Source organism: Leptonychotes weddellii, chromosome 1 (assembly GCF_054177405.1).
Source record: "Leptonychotes weddellii isolate Sample4059 chromosome 1, ASM5417740v2, whole genome shotgun sequence".
Taxonomy (NCBI): domain Eukaryota; kingdom Metazoa; phylum Chordata; class Mammalia; order Carnivora; family Phocidae; genus Leptonychotes; species Leptonychotes weddellii.
The window spans coordinates 6,987,570-7,008,995 of NC_138369.1; the positions used below are offsets into that span (position 1 = coordinate 6,987,570).

Genomic DNA, 21,426 nt, shown 5'->3' on the forward strand with positions numbered 1-21,426 from the left:
TTCTCTGTTAAACTTTCTAACTTCGCAGAAACCGAGGGAGGGGCTGAGTTGAGGCCAGCCGCGGGAAGAAAGACCTAGATGAGCCCGTAGACCCTGGGAGGTAGGGGCTCCTCCCTCCACGCCTCATCCTGAATGCCTCCTGGAGATGACAAGGGAAGGGGACGAGCTGTCAGGTGAAGGGAGAGGGAAAGCCTGGAGTCCAATCTGTCCGTCCCGGATGCTGCAGATCCCTTGAAAAGCCAGGCCACCAAGCATTAAAGGGAAAGAAACGCCACACTGCCAGAGAAGAGAGAGGGCAGCCCCAAGACGCAAAACTTTTATTTGCTGTACACTCAAAAGGCATCTCACGCTATCACACCAGTCCACAGCTTGTGCGGGTGATCGCTCAAGCTCAGCTCTGGCCCTGCTGCTGTCGCTGCTGACTGTCCTCCTCTTCTTCCTGGCCCTCTGGTGGGGGCGGGGGTGGGGGCGGCTCCTCCAGCCCGGAGGAGGACGCCAGGAGCTCCCCGGTGGACCCCGCCAGGCGGAAGACCACGGGGATCTGGGCCAGGGCTGGGTTGGTCTCCTGCAAGCCCTGGATCCACTTGGCCAGTGTAGCTTGGTCGTGGGCACCCGCCATGCATATGGCGAAGACAGGGCCTTCCTCCACTGTTGGGGAAACAGGTGCTCAGAGTTTGTGCAGTGGGGACTGGAGGAGCACCTCCCATGCCTGCACCCCTTCCAGGCCACAGGTGGGATGTTTCTTGTGCATCCAAGCCTTTGCACAAGATAGCCCATCTACCTAGATTGCTAATCCCATGCTTCACCTGAGTGATGCCTCCTGGGTCTTCAACATTCCACCAGGAAGTCTCCCCACATCCCACCCATGCTAGATGGTGTGCTCCTCCCTTGAGACCCCAAGAATATAACTTGCCTGTTCCCCCACTGCCCAGAGCTGCTCAAGGGGAGGAGCTTGGCCTGTCCTGGTCACACTCAGTAGCCAGCACAGAGATGCTCCATGACCAAGGGCTGACAGGCCTGGAGCCCCTGGGAGTACGTGTGTGTGTGTGTGTGTGTGTGTGTGTGTGTGTGTCCCCTGGGAGTACGTGTGTGTGTGTGTGTGTGTGTGTGTGTGTGTGTGTACTTGGACATCCCCTGGGAGAGAGAGAGTGTGTGTGTGTGTACTTGGACATCTACTGGGTCTGCATGTGGGGTAACTGGGCTGGGTCTCAGCCTGGGTGCCACCCTTCCACCCCAGAGGCCTCATTATGTCCGGTGTTTGGAAACCTGCCCATCCCAGTTTTACCTTTATGGATGTCAAACTCGTAGTCATCCCAGCCGCTCCTCCCGTAATCCAGGTCCAGCTGCATCGGGTAGTGGAGATTCCATTCCTCTGGAATTTCTTCCACTTCCTACCCCAGGGAGGCGGGTACGGCAGGGTCAGAGGCCCAGAATCTTGCAGCCAGCTACAGCCTACCTCCCGAAACCAGGAGCTATCCCTTCCCCTTCTGCCTGCCCCTCTGAGACCTAACATGAGCCCTCAGGCTGGTGCCAACAACCCCCCAAACACACCCATACCCCCCCCACACTCATGCTTTGGGTCCTTACCCTCTCCTCAGGGGGCAGCAAGTCAGCTCTGAGGATGTGATAATAGACACATTTGTCTCGGAGCCACAGGGAAAAGGGGCCCTCAACGAAGATAGGCCGGGCTGGGTTGTGGTGGGCCAAGGCAGCCTGCTGTTCAGGAGTCTGGATTCCTGGTGTGGAGACACACATGCCCAGGGGGCCCTGGCTGACGGACTCTGGCCAAAGGCCCAGGGAGCCCACCCAGCAGGCCTGGTGGGAATCCAGCACCCCCATGCCAGAGCCTTACCTACAATGTGGGGCTCGGTGGGATCTGCTGTACCTGTGGAGTCTTTGGAAGAAGGCATCTGCAAGGAGGAGGAAGGGTGGAAGCTTGTGGCCCCCAGCCCCTATAGAAGAGCTGGGGAGAAAAATGGGGGAAGGGGATCCCAGCGAATTCAGGGCTCCTCTTGGTCTCCTACCCATCACTCAAGCCCATCCCTTCCTTACTTCTATCCAATTTGGCACTAGCTGCCGTCATTTAAAATGTGTACACAGAGGGAACCTTAGAGCCTGCCTGTGTTAAAATCTGGGATCTGCCACACAGGCTGTGTGACTGGTCAAGTCGATGTACCTGTGTGCCTCAGTTTCTCCAGATGCAAAATGGAGATAACACCACTTAATTCAGATGGTTCTAAAATGCCGAGAACAGTGCCTGGCACATAGTAAATGCTCTGTGCTTGTGAAGTTTTAAAAAGAAAAATAATTTCACATGCACAGTATACTCCAAGAAGGAGACACAAGAAGCAAATCAGCAAACTCACGACCCTGAGATCAAGACCTGAGCTGAGATCAAGAGTCGTACACTTAACTGACTGAGCCACCCAGGCACCCCAATACTGATTTTTCATTTTAAATTTCACACTATGGATTTCTTTTACATCTGTTTGTATATTTTTCTCTCTCTTTTTCTCACACTAAAAATCTTGGTTCCTATCAATAGTAATACACTTACTCATCCATCAAACTATAGAAATAGTTTTGATATTACTGCTAACCATACTGCTATGGGATTAAGCTTAGGATTTCCCTACAGGTATGTTTGTTCTTAGAATAGATGCCACTAAGGATGGGCAGTTGGACAACTGACTCGGGAGAACTTTTTCTCTCACTGATTATACTATCAATTTGATATTTAGCCATATCCATTTGTTTCTGTTTGCTTTCAATTTTAGGGGAGTTACCCCCCCCCTTTGAATTAAAAAATACATGTAAACATCTTCATAGTTTAAAAGTCAATCCATATTAAATAGCTGTCTCTCTTCCACTCCTGTTCTCTCTACCCCATCTCCTCCGCCTGCCCAGAGATAATCGTTTCTATCCATTTCAGATTCATCTTTGCATTATTTATTTTTGTGAAAATAGGCAAATAGGTACATGCACTTTTATTTCCCCTACTTCTCACACTGAAGGGAGCTTACTGTACCACTGAAAATACTTCAACTTTTCACTTGCCCCCCCCTTTTTTTTAACCAATCTGACTGAAGTGTTAGAATCTACGTAGACAATGCCCTCTTGATGGAGTCTTGAATTGTTCTATTCTAAATCTAAGTAGTGTTGGTGATCATTTTACCATGTTTTCAACCTTTCTGTACGTACTTTTCATAATGAGGGGAAACGAGAATACATACAAAGGATATATCTGCTTGCAAATGCATAGGATCTCTTTGGAAGGAGACACAGATGTGGTCACCTCTGGGGAAGGAGCCTGGGGACTGAAGGGCCAGGCTAGGAGAGGAGAACTCTTCATTGTGTGTACTTGAGGACTATGCGGCTTCTAATGCTTTACTTTCCAAAATGAAGAAATGAGTTAAAAGACTACCGTTCCTCTGCGATGTGCTCCAGGCCAAGTCTCTGTCCTTTCTCACCCGAACACCCCATTACCTACTGTCCTAACCCCTCGGTCCTCTGCCCGCCCGCATTCAGTACCATCCACGTGGCCAACAGAGGATGCTTTTGAAACAGAAACTCCCTCCAGAAACATGACTCCCACCCCATCCTTCCTCTTCTTAAAACTTCCCGGTGGCTCCCTCCCCACCAACCAGTTCAAACCACACTCTTTAGCTTGGTGCCTCCGTGCCCCTTCTCCCCCAGCCTGACCCCCTGCACTGGCCAGAAGCCCTTTCTGCATCTCCCAGCTGCCCTCTGAACCCCAGCCCATGCTGCTCCCTCTGTCTAGAATACTCTCCTTACCTGTCTTGTCCCACCTGAGTGCAGCTCACCCTCACCTCCTCCAGGAAGCCCTCCCTTCCTCTTGCCCCTTCTGGGCTCCCACAGCCCCCAGTGCTTCTCCATCTCAGAACCAGCAGCTCTGAGAGAAACTGTTACCTGGGGTCAGCCTCCAGGACCACAGGATCCTCCATGTGGTCTGGCATGAGTGGGCCCCTAGGACACCGGGGCGTGTGTGTGTGTGCGTGTGTGGACTGTTTCATTCAGTCATTCAACAAACAACTGCTGAGCTCAGCTTTGTGCCAGACCCTGTGCTGAACCTTGGGAGACACAGGGGAAACTGAGTCATGGTAAATAAGCAACCAAGCCAGGCACCCCGTGCCTGAGCCAGGGTGGTCAGGAAGGGGATCCTGAGGAAGGGACAGCATAGATGAGATCGGAAGAACACAGGGAGGAGTGGTCCTGGCAGAGGGAGCAGTAAGCACAAAGGCCTGAGAAGTAAACTGGCATAGAATGCTTGGGAACTGGGGCACTTGGGTGGCTTAGCCGGCTGAGCGTCCAACTCTTGATTTCGGCTCAGGTCATGATCTCGGGGTCCTGGGATCAAGCCCTGCATTGGGCTCTAAGCTCAGCGTGGAGTCTGCTTGAGATTCTCCCTCTCCCTCCACCCCTCCCCCACCCCCTCAAATAAATAAATAAAATCTTAAAAAAAAAAAAAAAAGGAAGGCTCAAGTTCCAGAAAGGAAGACAAATCCCAGAATACAGAGTGTGGGGAGAGGGGCAGGAGGAGAGGTCAGAGGTCAGAGGTCAAGCTGCAGTGAGGAGTGAGGGCCACGGGAATCTAGTGAGGGCTCAGCCTGTCTCAGCACAATCACTCAAGGTGAGTGAGGGGGCCCAGGCTGGGGTTGCAGCTGAGGATGTGGACAGGGGTGGATACCTGGTAAATGGTGACCGTGGCGCTGAGGTTGGGCTCCATGTGCCGCAGGCCCAACTTGGCCAGGTCCACAGGGTCCTGGGGCAGGTCCCGGGGCACAGGGAAGGGGTTGATATTCCTGAAGCGGGAGAACCACAGCTTCATGCGCACGTACTTGAGCATGGGGTAACTTTTCCGTCCAAATATCTGAATCAGTAGGAACTCAGTCTCCTTGTTGGGCATCACGCCTATGTCGGGCAGAAGGAGGCAGAGCCTCAGGCAGGGGGCCGCAGGGGGAAGGGGAGACAGAGACATGGGAGACAGAGAGGGGCAGGGGAGCTGGGATCAAGAGGGAATCAGGAGGAGGCCCAGATGGAAAGAACCAGAGACAGGAAGAATTGAAGTCAGGGGATTGATGACAGAGAGGGAGAACAGAATTAGAACTGAAAGGAACAGTCCGAGGGAGAGAGGAAAGAGAAGGGAGACAGAGGAGAGATTGAGGTGGGTAGGGGAGCAAGCCAGCCAAACAGACAGACAGGCAGAGAAAAGACAAGTCAGAGCTGTGGAGCAGTGGAGGGGCCCAAGACCAGGGAGAAGGAAGAAACCCACTCCCCACCCCTGAGCCTGTTGGCCTCACCGTGGCTCTCCATCTGTTCCAGGACGGCGATCCCACACTCCTGCTGCCGTGGGTAGTGGATGAACATGCTCTGGAAGATGCTTCGAGGCCGGAAGACCTCCTTGGGAAAGATGTCAAGCAGCAGGTTGTAGACAGCCAGGTCCCTCTCGACACCGTACTCCCGCATCTTGCGCAGGGCCAGGTAGATGAAGTCCACGTGGCCCCGCTTGTGCACATTGTGCTGCCCGAAGTTCTGCACCGCGCGCACGAAGTTCGCCTTGTCCCGCGCCCCTTCCGGTGCCTGCTGGAACAGCTCCTCATGGAGGGTCAGGGCCTTCGTGGGTCCCTTCCGGGGCTCAGGCCCGGGCGGGACCAGCCACGAGTCAGAGTTATGGGCGGCTGCGCTGCAGTGGAGGCCCCGTGGGACCCGGAGAGGCACCTGGGTACAGAGAACCATTACTGGAATCTGGCACCTCCCAGGGCCCCTGGGGGGACTGCCGGGCTGGCTCTTTCCTGGGAAAGGTGCCAGTGGGCATCCCAAAGGGCCCCTGAGGAGGTGCTGTGGTGACAAGCCCAAGATCAGGCACCGTTACAAAGTGTGAGAAAACAACAGTGAAACCCCCATGGAGGCTGCTTGGCCACATTCACCATGGCAAACACACCCTCTGATGGAGGGATCCTGTATCGGGTTTGTAAATCCAACAGCTATAAACAAAACCTGGGCCAAATGCCATCTGCATGTCCACTGTAGTGGTGGAAATGGCCACGATGTGCATCCGCAAGGAAATGGTTAAGCACCTGGCCGTGAACGTGAACTGGGAGCACCTGCATCTCTGAGAGGCACTGAGGAGGGTCTTGTGTGACCCAGAACGAGCTCCCAGGTATATTATGAAGCAAAAAAAAGCAACGTGTGCAACGGTGTAGAGTAAGTTCCCAGAGGTGTAAAATAACCTCACCAACTCCTATATAATAGATCTTCATTATTTGTGGATTCCCTAGTTGCATATTTGCCTACTTGCTAAAACTGATTTGTAATCCCAAAGTCAATACTCTTAACACTTTCCTGATCATTCACAGACACATGCAGTGCGGTGAACAATTGGAGTCGTCCAAGTCTGTTCATTCCCAGCTGAGTTCGAACAAGGCGACACTCGGCCTTCTTGTTTCGGCTCGCACGCTGTCAACAAGTGTCCTCTTAGAGATGTTTTTTTAGTGCACGGTTTTCACATCTTCTTTTTTTTTTTTTTAAAGATTTTATTTATTTGACAGAGAGAGACACAGTGAGAGAGGGAACACAAGCAGGAGGAGTGGGAGAGGGAGAAGCAGGCTTCCCGCTGAGCAGGGAGCCTGATGCGGGGCTCGATCCCAGGACCCTGGAACCATGACCTGAGCCAAAGGCAGACGCTTAACGACTGAGCCACTCAGGTGCCCCACGGTTTTCACATCTTCTTGTTGGTGATTTTGCTGTGGAAAATGGACCCCAAGCATAGTGCTGAAGGGCTGTCTAGTGTTCCTCCCTGCAAGAAGGCTCTGCTGCTCCTTACAGAGAAAATAGCATGTGGTAGCGGAGCTTCATTCAGGCGTGAGTTATAGTGCTGGTGGCCGGGAGTTTAGTGTTCACGGATCAACAATATACAGCCAATAAGATGTCTTTAAACAGAAACACACATACAACAAGGTATGTATTGACTGGTTGATGAAAATGTGAGCAGAGGCTCACAGGAACCTACCCCATATTTCCCTGGAAGCGATGGTTTAGTATTCACTAACTAATTCGGTGTAGGCGGCCACTTTATAAAATGTAACTACTGTGGATAATGAGAATTGACTGTACGCATATACGTTTTTTGCTCCTGTAAAGTATGTCTGGGAAGAAATGCATTAAGTGGGTAACACCTCTTGCCTCTAGAGAGGGGAGCTAAGTGGTGGCCAAGCAAAAGAGGGACAGACCCTCGTCTGGTGTAGCCCCAGAACTATTTGAATTGCCCACTGGAACTAACAGTATTATCTGTTCAAAAGATACATCTCAACCACTGAGTTTAAAAAAGAAAATGCAGATTTTGGAATCAGAAGGAATCTTGGCTTGACTGTCCTCTGCTAGGTGATGCCCACATCCCACTTTACTGCTCAGGCCTCAGTTTCCCCATCTGTTATGATGGTGTTTCCCTTGGGTCAAGCAGACCTTGTTCCCCAGAGTGGGGAGTGGAGGCTGCTGGGGGCAAACCTGAGGGGCAACTATGGCCAGCTGTCTACTTTTGTCAATAAAGTCATATTCAAATATAGCCAGGCACATTCATGATGTCTAGTCTGGGGCTGTATTTGCATTACATTGGGAGAGGTGAGTAGTTGTAACTGAGATTGTGTGGGTTGCAAAGCCAAAAATACTTAGTATCTGACTCTTTATGAAAATGTTTGCTCACCCCTGTATGGATAGTATACTACCAAATTTCTTATTTTAAGTGAAACTGAATGTTTAAATTAGAATGGCTATATACAAGGCATCTTTAAAAATACATGGCGGGGGCGCCTGGGTGGCTCAGTCGTTAAGCATCTGCCTTCGGCTCAGGTCATGATCTCAGGGTCCTGGGATCGAGCCCCACATCGGGCTCCCTGCTCTGCGGGAAGCCTGCTTCTCCCTTTCCCACTCCCCCTGCTTGTGTTCCCTCTCTCACTGTCTCTCTCTCTCTGTCAAATAAATAAATAAAATCTTTAAAAAAAAAAAAAAAAAATAAATAAATAAAAATACATGGTGAGGGGCTCCTGGCTGGCTCAGTTGGTAGAGCATGCGACTCTTGATCTCAGGGTCATGAGTTCAAGCCCCATATTGGGCATGGAGCCTACTTAAAAAAAAAAAATATATATATATATATATATATGAGAGAGAGAGAGATGTATCTATCTATTTGGCAAATAAGAGCTAATAGTTAAGTTACTGAATATTCTTCCAGGTATTGTTGACCACTTTCTGAGTGTGAAGCTCATTTAATCTTTCCAACTGCCCATTGAGAGAGAGTGTGCTCTTAGTGTACCCATTTTACAGAGGAGGAAACTGAGGCCCAGAGAGGTGAAATGGGATGTCTGGTGTCCCATAGCTGCAAAGTGACAGAGCTGAGATCAGAGTCCCTGCCCTTAGTCCCTCTGCTCTCCTGCCCCAACAGCCATCCCAATGTCCTATTTATGTAAGGTGATCTTAAAAAAAAAAAAAAAGTGTCCATTTAAAGTGAAATCGTAGGCAGCTAATTCTGCAGGTGGTATGTGCATAGGTCAAAAATCAGAAAGGAAGCTCTAGAATGCCCAAAAGAAGGGGAGACACCACAAAGGAGATAATGTAAACAAAAAGCATAGCACAGGGCCTGGCACAGAGGATGTGCTCAAAAAGGGAAGCACAGGCATACCCCCGAGATATTGAGGGTTCAGTTCCAGACCCCCACAGGAAAGCAGATGTCACAATAAAGTGCGCCAAATGAATTTTTGGCTTCCCAATGCATAGGAAGGTTAGGTTTACATTATACTGTAGTCTATAAAGTGAAAAATAACATTATGTCTAAAGAAATGTACGTACCTTAATTAAAAAATACTTTCTTGTTAAAAATGCTAACCAGCATCTGAGCTTTCAGAGGGTCATAATCGCTGCTCACGGATCACCATAACATGCATGATAATAATGAGTAAGTTTGAAATATTGCAAGAATTACCAAAATGTGACACAGAGACAGGAAATGAGCAAATGTTGTTGGGAAATGGCACTACCAGACTTGCTCGACAGAGGGTTGCCACAAACCCTCAACTTGTAAAAACCAAAAAAAACCCGCATTATCTGTGAAGCACAATAAAACAAGGTATGCCTGATTATTATTATCATCACTGTTACTGCTGTCTGTGTCCGTTGATTGGCTTAGGCCATCTGGTCACTCTGGGAAGGGACAGAAGTTCAATGTTCTGCCCACATCTTTACAAATGGATGCAGGAGTTACCCACAAGTCACCACCCAAATCTACTTAGCTCCTCTATCCTCATTTCCAAATTCAACCCCCCTACCCACATGGACCGCAGCACTTCTTAAAATGAGTAAGGCCCATTCAGCTGACCCTCAGAGCAGATAGGCCAGCTGGTGTGAGCGGACAACTGTTCGGCTGATGGTTACCTGAGAGAAGGGGGCTCCCATGAGGGCGGCCCTGCAGATGCCTCCCCAGCCCCGAGAGAGGCCCCGGGCCAGCAGGATGGCTTGGGCCCAGCTCATGCCGCTGCTCGTCAGACGACCACCTGGCCGAGAAAGAAAAAAAAGACAGCATCAGCCTGGCACCCCACCTGCTAACAGAGATGAGACCCCTCATGGGCAGAGACCATGTTCCCGATGGCATGGCTAAGTGACCAGCCCCCCTGGTCTCCTCATCCACAGAATGGACTTAAAATGGGTGTTGCAACCAAGGATCCCTACGTTGTTGGGCTAAACCCTCCACTAACTGGAGGAATTTGCTCCTGCCATGGTCTCCCTCCCTACTGGATCTTTTTTTTTTTTCTTAAGATTTATTTATGGGGCGCCTCGGTGGCTCAGTTGGTTAAGCATCTGCCTTCAGCTCAGGTCGTGGTCTCAGGGGCCTGGGATCAAGTCTCCCGTTGGGCTCCCTGCTCAGTGGGGATTCTGCTTCTCCCTCTGCCCCTCCCCCTGTTCTCTCTCTCTCTCAAATAAAAAATATGAGAGAGTGCACATGAGAGGGGGAGGGGCAGAGGGAGAGAGAGAATCTTAAGCAGGTTCCATGCCCAGTGAGGAGCCCGACACAGGGCTCAATCTCACGACCCTGAGATCATAACCTGAACCGAAACCGAGTCAGATGCTTAGCCAACTGAGCCACCCAGGCACTTCTGGATCTTTTTTTTTTTTTAATCAATTTTATTCACATATCATATAGTTCACTCTTTTCAAGTGTAAAATTCAGTGGTTTTTTAGTATATTCACAGAGTCGTGCAACCATCACTACAATCTTATTTTAGAACATTCTCGTCACCCCAAGAAGAAAACCTATACCCATCAGCAGTCCCTCTCATTTTCCCTCAGGCAATCACTAACCCACTGTCTCTATAATTTGCCTACTCTGGGTAGTTCGTATAAAAGGAGCCATACCACACGTACTCTTGTGCAACTAGCTTCTTTCGCTTAGCAGGTGTTTCAGGTTTATCCATATTGTAGCAGTATCAGACTTCATTCATTTTAATTGCCAAAAAATTCCATTATACGGATATAACCATGCTTTGTTTATCCATTCATCAATTGATGGACATTTGGCGTTACCACTTTCTGACTATTATGACTAACGCTGCAATGAACACTTATGTGGAAGTTTTGTGTGAACAGGTGCTTACATGCCTCTTAGGTATATACATAGAAGTCAAATTGCTGAGACATATGGTAATTCTATGTCTAACATTTTGAGGAACTGCCAAACTGGTTTTTTTATTGTAAGTAGGCTCCATGCTCAACGTGGAGTTTGAACTCACGACCCCCAGATCAAGAGTCACATGCTCTACCAACTGACACAGCCCAGCGCCCCCTGCCAACCTATTCTCTAAAGTGGCCACACCATTTTACGTTCTCACCAGCAATATATAAGGGTTCCAATTTCTCCACATTACTTGCCAATTCTTGTGGGCTTTTTGATTAGACACACTAGTGTATGTGAAGTGATATCTCATGGTTGGATTTGCACCTCCCTAAAAATTGATGCCGAGTATCTTCTCATGTCCTTAATGGCCATTGTGTATCTTTTTTGGAGAAATGTGTATTTAGATCCTTTGAACATTTAAAAAATTGGGCTACTTATCTTTTTATCACTGAGTTGTAAGGGTTCTTTATATATTCAGGATACTAACCCTTGTGATTTACAAATCCTTTCTCCCATTCTTTGGGTCATCTTTTCACTTTCTTGATGTTACTGTTTGCAGCACAAGTCTTATTTTGATGACATCCAATTTATGTTTTTTATAGCTGTAAGGTTGATGTTGTATCTAAAAAACCACGGCCGAGGCCAAGGTCATAAAGATTTATTCCTATGTTGGGGCGGCCTGGGTGGCGCAGTTTGTTAGGCATCTGACTCTTGGTTTCAGCTCAGGTCATGATCTCAGGGTTGTGAGACTGAGCCCCTGCATTGGGCTCTACGTTCAGCGTGGAGTCTGTTTGGGACTCCTCTCCCTCTCTCTCTCAAATAATATAAATCTTAAAAAAAAAGAGAGAGATTTATTCCTATTTTCTTCTAAGAGTTTAATAGCTTTAGCTCTTACATTCAGTCCTATGATCCACCTTGAATTAATTTTTGTGTATGGTGTGAGAAAGGGATTCATTTCAAATGGATATCCAGTTGTCTTGGTACTATCTGTTGAAGAGACCATTCTTTCCCCATTTGTCTTGGCATTCTTTTTTTTTAATTAAGTTTTAAAATTTTAATTTCAGTATAGTTAACATAGTTATATTAGTTTCAGCTGTACAATAAAGTGATTCAACAGTTCTATATATTACTCAGTGCTCATCATGGTAAGTGTACTCTTTTGTCTTGGCATTCTTCCTGAAAATCAACTGACCATAAATATAAGAGTTTAATTCTGGGCTCCCAATTCCATTGATCTATATGTTGGGTCTTATGCCAGTATCACACTGTTTTTGTTTTGCTTTCTTTTTAAATATTTTATTTATTTATCTGTCAGAGAGAAAGAACAAGCAGGGGGGAGTGGCAGGCAGAGGGAGAAGCAGACTCCCCTCTGAGCAAGGAGCCCGACGCGGGACTCGATCCCAGGGCCCTGGAATCATGACCTGAGCTGAAGGCAAACACTTAACCGACTGAGCCACCCAGGCATCCCAGCACCACATTGTTGTGATTATTATAGTTTTTTAAATTTTAAAATCAGGAACTGTAAGTCCACCAACTTTGTTCTTTTTTTACAAAATTGTTTTGGCTATTCTGGGTCCCTTGCAATTACATATAAATTTTAGAATCAGCTGTCAATTTCTGCAAAAAGTCAGAGGGATTCTGATAGAGATTGTGTTGAGTCTATAGATCAATTTAGGGAATATTGGTATCTTAATAATATTAAGTCTTCTGATCCATGAACATGGGATACCTCTCCATTTATTTAGGTCATCTTTAATTTCTCTCAACAACGTTTTATAGTTTTCAGTGTATGAGTCTTTTACTCATTTTGTCAAATTTATTCATATTTCATTCTTTTTTTTTTTAAGATTTATTTTTAAGTAATCTCTACACCCAACACGGGGCTTGAATTCACAACCCCAAAATCAAGAGTCACATGCTCTACCAACTGGGCCAGCCAGGTGCCCCTGTTTATGTTTCATTCTTTATGGAGCTATTATATGTGGGATTATTTTCTTAATTTCATTTCTGCATTATTCAGGGCCAGGATATAGGAATACAATTTATATTCATATATTTGATCTTATATCCTGCAACCTTGCTGAACTCACTTATTAGTTCCAATAGCTTTTTATTATTATTATTTTTTAAAGTTTTATTTATTTTTTATTTTATTTTTTTAAAGATTTTATTTATTTATTCATGAGAGAGAGAGAGAGGCAGAGGGAGGAGCAGGATCCCAAGGAGCAGGAAGCCCGATGCGGGACTCGATCCCAGGACCCTGAGATCATGACCTGAGCCGAAGGCAGACGCTTAACCATCTGAGCCACCCAGGCGCCCGCTTTTTATTATTCTTTAGCATTTTCTATATACAAGATCACATCACCTGCAAATATAGTTTTACCTGTTTCTCCCCAAACTGGATGTCTTTTATTTATTTTTCTTTCCCAAGTGCCCTTGCTGGAACCATCAGTACAAAGTGGCAAGAGTTGATATCCTTTTTTGTTCTTGATCTTAGGGGAAAAGCATCATTAAGTATGATGTGAGCTGTGGGTTTTTCATAAATGGGCTTTATAAGGTTAAAGAAATTCCCTTCTAGGGGTGCCTGGGTGTCTTAGTTGGTTGAGTGTCCGACTCTTGATTTCGGCTCAAGTTGTGATCTCAGGGTTGTGGGACTGAGCCCCACATCAGGCTCCACCCTCAGCATGGGGTCTGCTTGTCCCTCTCCCTCACGCTCTCTCTCTAGAATAAATAAATAAAAATCTTAAAAAAAAAAATTCCTTTCTATATCCAGATGTTGAATGTTTTCATCAGAAACAGTACTGGGGGGCGCCTGGGTGGCTCAGTCGTTAAGCGTCTGCCTTCAGCTCAGGTCATGATCCCAGGGTCCTGGGATCAAGCCCCGCATCGGGCTCCCTGCTCTGCGGGAAGCCTGCTTCTCCCTCTCCCACTGCCCCTGCTTATGTTCCCTCTCTCGCTGTGTCTCTCTCTGTCAAAAAAATAAATAAAATCTTTTAAAAAAAAAAAGAAAAGAAACAGTACTGGATTTTGTTAAGTACTTTTTGTTGCATCTACTGAAACAATCATGTCGTTTTTGTCTTTTATTCTATTAATACGGTATGTAACATTAACTGGTTTTCAGATTTTAAAGTAATTTTGCATTTCTGGGACAAATTCCACTCGGTCATGGTGTATAATCCTTTTTATATGTTGCTAAAATTTGGTTTGCTAGTTATTTTGTTGAGGATTTTTACATCCACATTTATAAGAGATAATGGTCTGTAGTTTTGAGTGTGTGTGATTTGGTATCAGGGTAATAAATGAGCTGGGAAGTATCTGGATTATTACTACCATTTAAACTTTCTCTAGCATCTCCCATCTTGTCCCAAAGACTCCCTCCAGCGTCTGCTCCACATCTCTGCTCCCTTTACAGCAAAGCTTCTCCCAAGAGGTATAGACGCACTATGCTTCCTCACTCTCTCCAGCTTGGCTGTTGTCCCAACCACTCCATTGACACCATTTGTAAAGGCCCCTTTTGTTACCAAAGCCAATGATTATTTCTCAGGCCTCATTTTGCTCAATTTCTCAGAAGCATGCACCATGGGTGAGGCCCTCCTCCCACTTTCTTGGCATTCTAGATTTTCTTCCTAGAACCCAGGCTATTTCTCAGCCAATCAGCAAGATCCACTTCCTTCTTTAAAGTTTGCAACGTCTGCAAACTTGAATGTGCAGCTAAATCACCCAGGATCTTGTTAAAATGCAGATTTTGGGGGCACCTGGGTGGCGCAGTTGGTTAAGTGTCTGCTTTTGGCTCAGGTCATGATCCTGGGGTCCTGGGATCAAGTCCTGCATCAGGCTCCCTGATCAGCGGGGAGTCTGCTTCTCCCTCTCCCTCTGCTGTTCCCCCCCTGCTTGTGCTTTCTCTCGCTCTCTCTCCTGCTCTCTGTCAAATAAATAAATAAAATCTTTTTAAAAGAATGCAGATTTTGATCCAGCAAGTCTGGGGTAGAGCTAAAGACCTTGTACATCCAACAAGCTTCCAAATGATACTGATGCTGCTGGTCTGGGGATCATACTTTGAGTAATAAAGCTGCAAAGTATCCCACATTCTGGATGTGTCTGTCTGCTACCCTGAGGTGTCTTTCAACTTGTTCCTCTCCTCTCTGTACTACTGTAGGCAGCACTAATGGTTCTCAAACCTCGTTCATATTAGAATCATCTAGGGAGCTTTTAAAAATCCCCATATCCAGGGGCGCCTGGGTGGCTCAGTCGTTAAGCGTCTGCCTTCGGCTCAGGTCGTGATCCCAGGACCCTGGGATCGAGCCCCACATCGGGCTCCCTGCTCTGCGGGGAAGCCTGCTTCTCCCTCTCCTACTCCCCCTGCTTGTGTTCCCTCTCTCGCTATGTCTCTCTCTGTCAAATAAATAAAATCTTTAAAAAAAAAAAAAAAATCCCCATATCCAGGCCATACCCTGGATATAATAAATCAAAGTATCTAAATCTAGGGCCCAGGCATCAGCATTTTAAAGCACTCCAGCGGTGCCTGGGTGGCTCAGTGAGTTAAGCACCTGCCTTTGGCTCAGGGACTGAGCCCCATGTAGGGCTCCCTGCTCAGCAGGGAGTCTGCTTCTCCCTCTCCCCTCCGCCCCCCACTTATGCTGTCTCTCAAATAAATAATCTTAAAAAAAAAAAAAAACACAACTCTAAGACACTCCAATGACTCTAATATGCAGCCCAAATTAAGACCTTATCTGAATCTTCACTACTCAAAGTGTGTTCCAGGCACCAGCCATATCAACATTATCATTTAGGAGCTCGTTAGAAAAGTAGAATCTCAGCCCTAACCCAGACCTCCTGAATCAGAATCCACATTTTAAGAAGAGTCCAGGTTTCTCATATGTGCGTTAAAGTCTCAGAAATGATGATCTATGTGCTGATGGATTCCAAATAGTTATTTTTTTAAAAGATTTTATTTATTTATTTGAAAGAGAGAGTGAGAGTGAGTGAGAGAGAGCACAAGCCGGTGAGGGGAGAGGCAGAGGGAGAGGGAGAAGCAGACTCCCCGCTGAGCAGGGAGCCCAATGCGGAGCTTGATCCCAGGCCCCTGGGACCATGACCTGAGCTGAAGGCAGACGCTTAATCGACTGAGCCACCCAGGAGCCCTGAATTCCAAATAGTTACTAACAGTCCTGAGCTCCAGCCTCCATACCTAACTGCCACTTTGGCATATACCTAGCCATCTCAAACTTAATTTGCTCCAGAATGATATCCCTGCTTAAACTTGTTCCTCCGAATCCTAGCCAATCATACCACCATTCCTAGTCATTCAGGCCACAAACCTAGGAGTCATTTCTGAGTCCACTATGTCCCTCATTCACCCATTCAATCCACTGAGTAGTCCTGATAAGTACTTCCAAATCCATCCCAAATACATCCATTTCTCTCCATCTGCAAGCCACCACCCCAATCCATGATCTCTTTAATACCTACCCAGCTTTCCCACCAGTCAATTCTCCCTGCCATGTCCGGAGGGAGCTTTTTAGAATGTAAACTAAATTCAGTGTTCTCTGCCTAAAAATCGCTAGTGTTTTATCACACTTAAAATATTCAGACAGGGTCTACCCCTCCAAACTCAACTTTTTTTTTTTTTTTAAGGATTTTATTTATTTATTCGAGAGAGACAGCACAAGCAAGGGGAGGGTAAGGAGCAGAAGGAGAATCAGCCTCCCCAGGAGCATGAAGCCCTACTGCGGGCTCCATCCCAGGACCCCGGGGTCGTGACCTGAGCCAAAGGCAGACCCTTAACGGACTGAGCCACCCAAGCGCCCTTAGCTACACTGTTTCTTAAACAAGCTAAGTTTATTCTAGTCTCAGAGCCTTTGCACTTGCTTTTCCCTCTGTTTGGAAATTTCTTCCCCCAGATCAGTCCATAGCTGTCTCTGGTCATTCAGGTCTATATTCAAATGAGAGGCTTTCCCTGACCATAGCCCCACTCCCAATCTAAAGCCCCATCACCGTGATGAATGCAATTAACATCTGAAATCACCTGTTCCCTCTATTTCTGACTTGTTTAATGTCTGGGTCCCCCGGAAGATCGAAGGCTTTGTCTGTCTTCCTCATTGCCGTGTTTCCAGCACTTGGATAGTGCCTGGAATATGGTAGGTACCTAACAAGTATCAGTTGAATGGGGAGAAGAGCTAAATTTCTACAAAACGTCTATGATCTATAAGTCTGAACCCCATGGCGGGGTGTACCTACAGCAGCTCTGAGGCTGGCTGTCAGGATTCTGGGTTTCTTGGGAGAAACGGACCGACGCGGGTTCGAATTCCGGCCTAGAGGCCAACTTGCGGCGTGACTTCGGGAGAGGGCCTTAACCTCTCTGAGCCTCAGCTGTGTCATCTGCAAAATAGGAGATTAGGGACGTGGGGAGGGGAGTACACGGAGAGCAGCCTTTCCCAGCACGTCCCCGCCCCGCATTTCAAAAGGTCACGGTGCCCTAGCCCTGCAGCTAGGTCGCTCTGGGCCGCCCTCCCGCCCTGCCGGCCCAGAACCGGCCGCCCAGGACCCAGCAGTTCGAGCTCGCCTCCCCACGCGCGACCTACATACTCACGCGGCAAGCCGCGGACTCCGGGCCGGCTCGGTCTCATCTCTGGGCGCCGCCATTTTACCCAGATTGCTTCCAGGTCACGGGCCACCAGGGAGACAGCAAATCGAGAACGCCGGTTTAGGGAGGTCCCGCCCCAAGTGGAGCAGCACCAATAGGAAGGCAGAAAGACCTTGGTCCCGCCTCATACCGAGCCAGGTCCCACCTCTATTAAGGCCGAGGAAAGAGTGACTGGACCGATCCGGGCTGGGAGGCTGGACTTGAGGGGCGGGGCTTGTGACTCCACCTGGAGGCTCCAGTTTTTCCACCTGAAATGTGGGAATGAAATATTAAAGGTAGAAGTGATGTGATTCCTTCATTTGTTCAACTAACCTTTATTGAGCGCCTCCGTGTGCTAGGCGCAGTTTTAGGCGATGAGGATACAGCACTGACAGCAGTGATGGAGACAATTTCTGCTCATCTAGCTCCATAACTCTGGGCTAGTGACTAACTCATCTGTGCCTGGGTTTTCTCACCCTGGGCCAATTATAATAACCTCGTGAGATTTTCCTGAAGTTTGAGTTAATCTCTGCAGAACAGCCATATGCGTGCTATTGTTACGGGGAATTCACCCTAACACCTCCCTCCACCTCCCTCACTGGGAAGGCATGGAGTCTGGTTTGACACCTTGGGCCAACCTCACTGAGGGGCGAGGGACCTGTGGGGTTGTGTGTTTGTGTTTGTGATTGAGTCCTGTGGCCGCAGGTGTATATGTATGTGTGTACTGTGATGTTGGGGTGTTAAGAGTGTGGAGGTTTTCATGAATTTTTGTAGTATTTCAGAACTTGAGCAAAGGTGTGTAGGTGTGTGTGGCGGTGTGAGTGTGGGTCAGGAATGGTCCCCGTGTATATCAGTGTGAGCTAGGCCAGTCTGGGCATCGGGGTACGTGGTCCTTGTGTGTCCACGTGTTGGTAGCTGTGCACACACCTGTAATTGTACAACCTTCAGGGTGTCTGTGATTCTGTGCGTGTGGGAGGGTGTGGAATTTGTCCCACGACTCTGAGGGGCTAGCAGTAGGTGTGGCAACGTTTCTGTGATCATTCACATGCCATAATGTATATGTGATTGCATTGGAACCCTGGTAGGCCATTGACTATGATGCGGTGTGTGTTCCCAACTAGTGGATGAATAATTGATTGTGTCCCACTGTCAAGACACATGTGAAGGTGTGACACCCCATATCTGTCTCTGTGTGTGACTGTATGAGTCTCTCTGTATGTGCATGACTGTGCTCATGACACCCTGTGTGACTCTGTCCCAGCAATGGTGTTATGGGTCTGGCTATGCCAAGTCTGGGACAGTCTCTGATGTCATGCAACTCCACATGTGTGGTTATGTCCAACGGTTGGTGTGTGTCTGTAACCCCCTGTGTGTCTCTAACTTGTAAAGGTGTGCTTGTCCCCCACCACTGGTATGTCAGTGACAGTATAAGACACTGTCTGTGATTGTGCCTCAGTATTGGTCGATTCTGTGACTGTGCGGGGCTGTGTCTATGACAATGGTCTCTATGCCTCTCTCTCTGTATGACTGCACCCACCATAGTGGGGGCTGTCACTGTGTTTGTAGCACCCCATGTGTATCTTTGTGTGTGACTGTGTGCCCCTAACCCCCAGGGTCTTCCCTTGGCTGGCTGTACCCCCGAGTGTGTGTGAGAGATGCAGTGTCTGGGTCCCTGGATTTGGACTTCTCTTCCTCTGTGTGCAGCACACCTGTGATCCCGGATAATGCCCTTGCCTTGGGTCACGGCCACATTGGAGACAGTGCAGCTGGCATCCTCCCCACTGGCCGTGGGAACTGGGCAGTTGGGCAGGGGCGGTACCTGGGGTGCACGCTGGGCCACAGCACAATGATCACTCCAGCCCATCCCTATGACGCCCCCCTGCCGTGGTTCAGCCTTCTGACTTCCATCTTGCACCAAATGAGCTCCTGGGTGCTCAGCCAGCGCGTATTGAGCAGCCTCTGGCTGGCCTAGGAGTGCTTTGGACTCAAACAAATGCCTGCAGTGGGACTTCAGGTAGTGCTGGGGCGTGGCAGAAGGGCCACGCAGAGAGAGGGGCGGAGCCTAACTTGCCCCTGTCCCCTCTCCAGGTGTGTATTCATCCTTCTCTCCATTGCCATCAGCGCTCTCAGCAGGTACAACCTGCTTTCCATGGAGACAATCGACATTGATCTTACTCTTACAGAGTCAGTGGGCCTTGGGCGGGGGTTGGGGGCAAGATGGGGGGATGAGGGGGACATTCTCCATTTCACTCCCACCTCTACTCTGCACTCCTGTGGGTGTGGGGAGCTGGCAGCATGGGGAAGTGGGGTGGACACTGCTGAGGGTGGCCACATGATGAAGGGATCTCTTCAGGAAGGTTCTCAGATTGAGGCTGGCCCAGCTAAGGGGGTTCATTGGCCAGCCTGTGGTCTCTCTCTACCCTAGCCCAGGCAGAGATTGACCCAAGGCCTTGACCCCTCCAGCTGCCCTGTCCAGAGCTGTCCAGGGTTCAGTGGGCCGCCTGCTCACCTCACGGACTGTGGCTGCTGTCTCTGGTTACCTGCTCAATGTTAGATAGGATCCAGCTGGGTGGGACCCCAGGATCCAATTCACACAATCCCCTGCACCCTTCTGACCCCTGCTCCCTCCAGACCTGGTAGTCATTCTCCACACCTGGGACCAGATGTTCCCATGTTACCATAAGGTTTCTCTCTTTGGCTTCTACTGCTTCGGTAAAGACCCCTGGACACACACACACACACACACACACACACACGCCCTGCTCCATGCCCGCATGTATTGAACATCGCCTGTGGGCTCAGTTACCATAAGCTCCATGAGGACAGGGGGATTTTGTTTGTTATGTGTGGTGTCCCCAGCTCTATGGACAGGGCCTAGACGTGTTAAGTACTCAACAGATGTTAGTTACAACAATGACTAAATTAATGCATGAATGGGCCTGATGCTCATCCCAATCTTGAAACCCTACCAACAGTCCCTTGTGACAGCCCCATGTGGCTTGCTTTCCGCATGCCTGACTAATTACCCTGCCACTACCTTTCCCCATCTTTCCCCAGCCCCAGGGCAGTCTGCTTTACCTTGCAGACTTCTATGCCAGTGTGTGTCTGCTCAAAGCCCTTCGTTAATCTTGGGTACTTAGGTTTGGGGACATGTGGGGGCCTTTCTGGTCTTCTCCTGCATCCCCCTCCCCCTCCTTCAGCCTCCGATCCTCCAACTCACCTGCCCACAGTTGGTTCCTGAGTACAGCGAGCTGCCCCTGAAACTCATTAGTGGCCTTGCTATAGTCTATGTAGCCGGCATCATTGTGATGCCATTCTCAAATGTGAGGGGTGTTGACCTTGGCTCTGCTGGCCTGGACATCCTCGACATGCTGTGGATGTACCACTTCACACTGTCCAAGGCCTGAGGCAGGGGAAATCTCATGACCCTGAGCGGAGAGTGGGAAGTTATTGAAAAGATCTAGAAGAGCTTCTTCAATCCTGCTGCAGACTGGGACCCTCGGCCAAAGGTGTGGGGAGCTGTGTATAGGAACCTGTGGCTTCTTCCCACCCCACCATGAGAGGACTCAGATTCACTCAACAGGAATTTGACTGCTGCCTTTGTAACAGATACTGTTCTAAGCATTGAGGAAGAACAGTGAGCACAGACAAGTCCTTGGGGGAGACAGACAAAAGACCCTTGTTCTATAGAAACATTTAATGACTACTTGCAGCTTGAAAAAAACTTAAGCGCAACTTCAAAACTGCTTAGGATATAATTGTGTCTATCATCTTGTTAACATTAATGGCTTCTTGGCCTTTTAGGTAAAATCAAGTGTATTATCTTGTTAATGTTAACCTATTTTGAACTTGGAACATTTACCTTTTGTTTGTTTTTTTAAAAGATTTTATTTATTTATTTGACCGAGAGAGAGACAGCAAGAGAGGGAACACAAGCAGGGGAAGTGGGAGAGGGAGAAGCAGGCTTCCTGCTGAGCAGAGAGCCCTATGAGGGCTCGATCCCAGGATTCTGGGATCATGACCTGAGCTGAAGGCAGACGCTTAACAGCTGAGCCAGTCAGGTGTCCCAGAACATTTACCTTTTGTAATTAAAAAATATTTTAATCCCTTCTTGCTTGTGTGT

General features: G+C 48.3%; 1 protein-coding gene across 2 annotated transcripts; it reads right to left on the reverse strand.

The window, feature by feature from the left end:
• Nucleotides 1-289: 289 nt before the first annotated feature.
• ECSIT (ECSIT signaling integrator) lies at nucleotides 290-17,359 on the reverse strand. Of its 2 annotated transcripts, none has more exons than XM_081813219.1 (9): nucleotides 17,271-17,359; nucleotides 16,919-17,059; nucleotides 9,445-9,563; nucleotides 5,322-5,739; nucleotides 4,709-4,932; nucleotides 1,853-1,910; nucleotides 1,588-1,736; nucleotides 1,286-1,391; nucleotides 290-648 (listed from the first exon to the last, which is right to left on the reverse strand). In XM_081813219.1, exons 3-9 carry the CDS (start codon nucleotides 9,538-9,540, stop codon nucleotides 392-394), a joined length of 1,308 nt encoding a protein of 435 aa, XP_081669345.1. In that variant the 5' UTR covers nucleotides 9,541-9,563; nucleotides 16,919-17,059; nucleotides 17,271-17,359; the 3' UTR covers nucleotides 290-391. The 2 variants fall into 2 exon arrangements, with proteins under 2 accessions (XP_081669345.1, XP_081669354.1); XM_081813228.1 differs by having other exon boundaries at nucleotides 17,263-17,343.
• Between the last annotated feature and the right edge of the window lie 4,067 nt (nucleotides 17,360-21,426).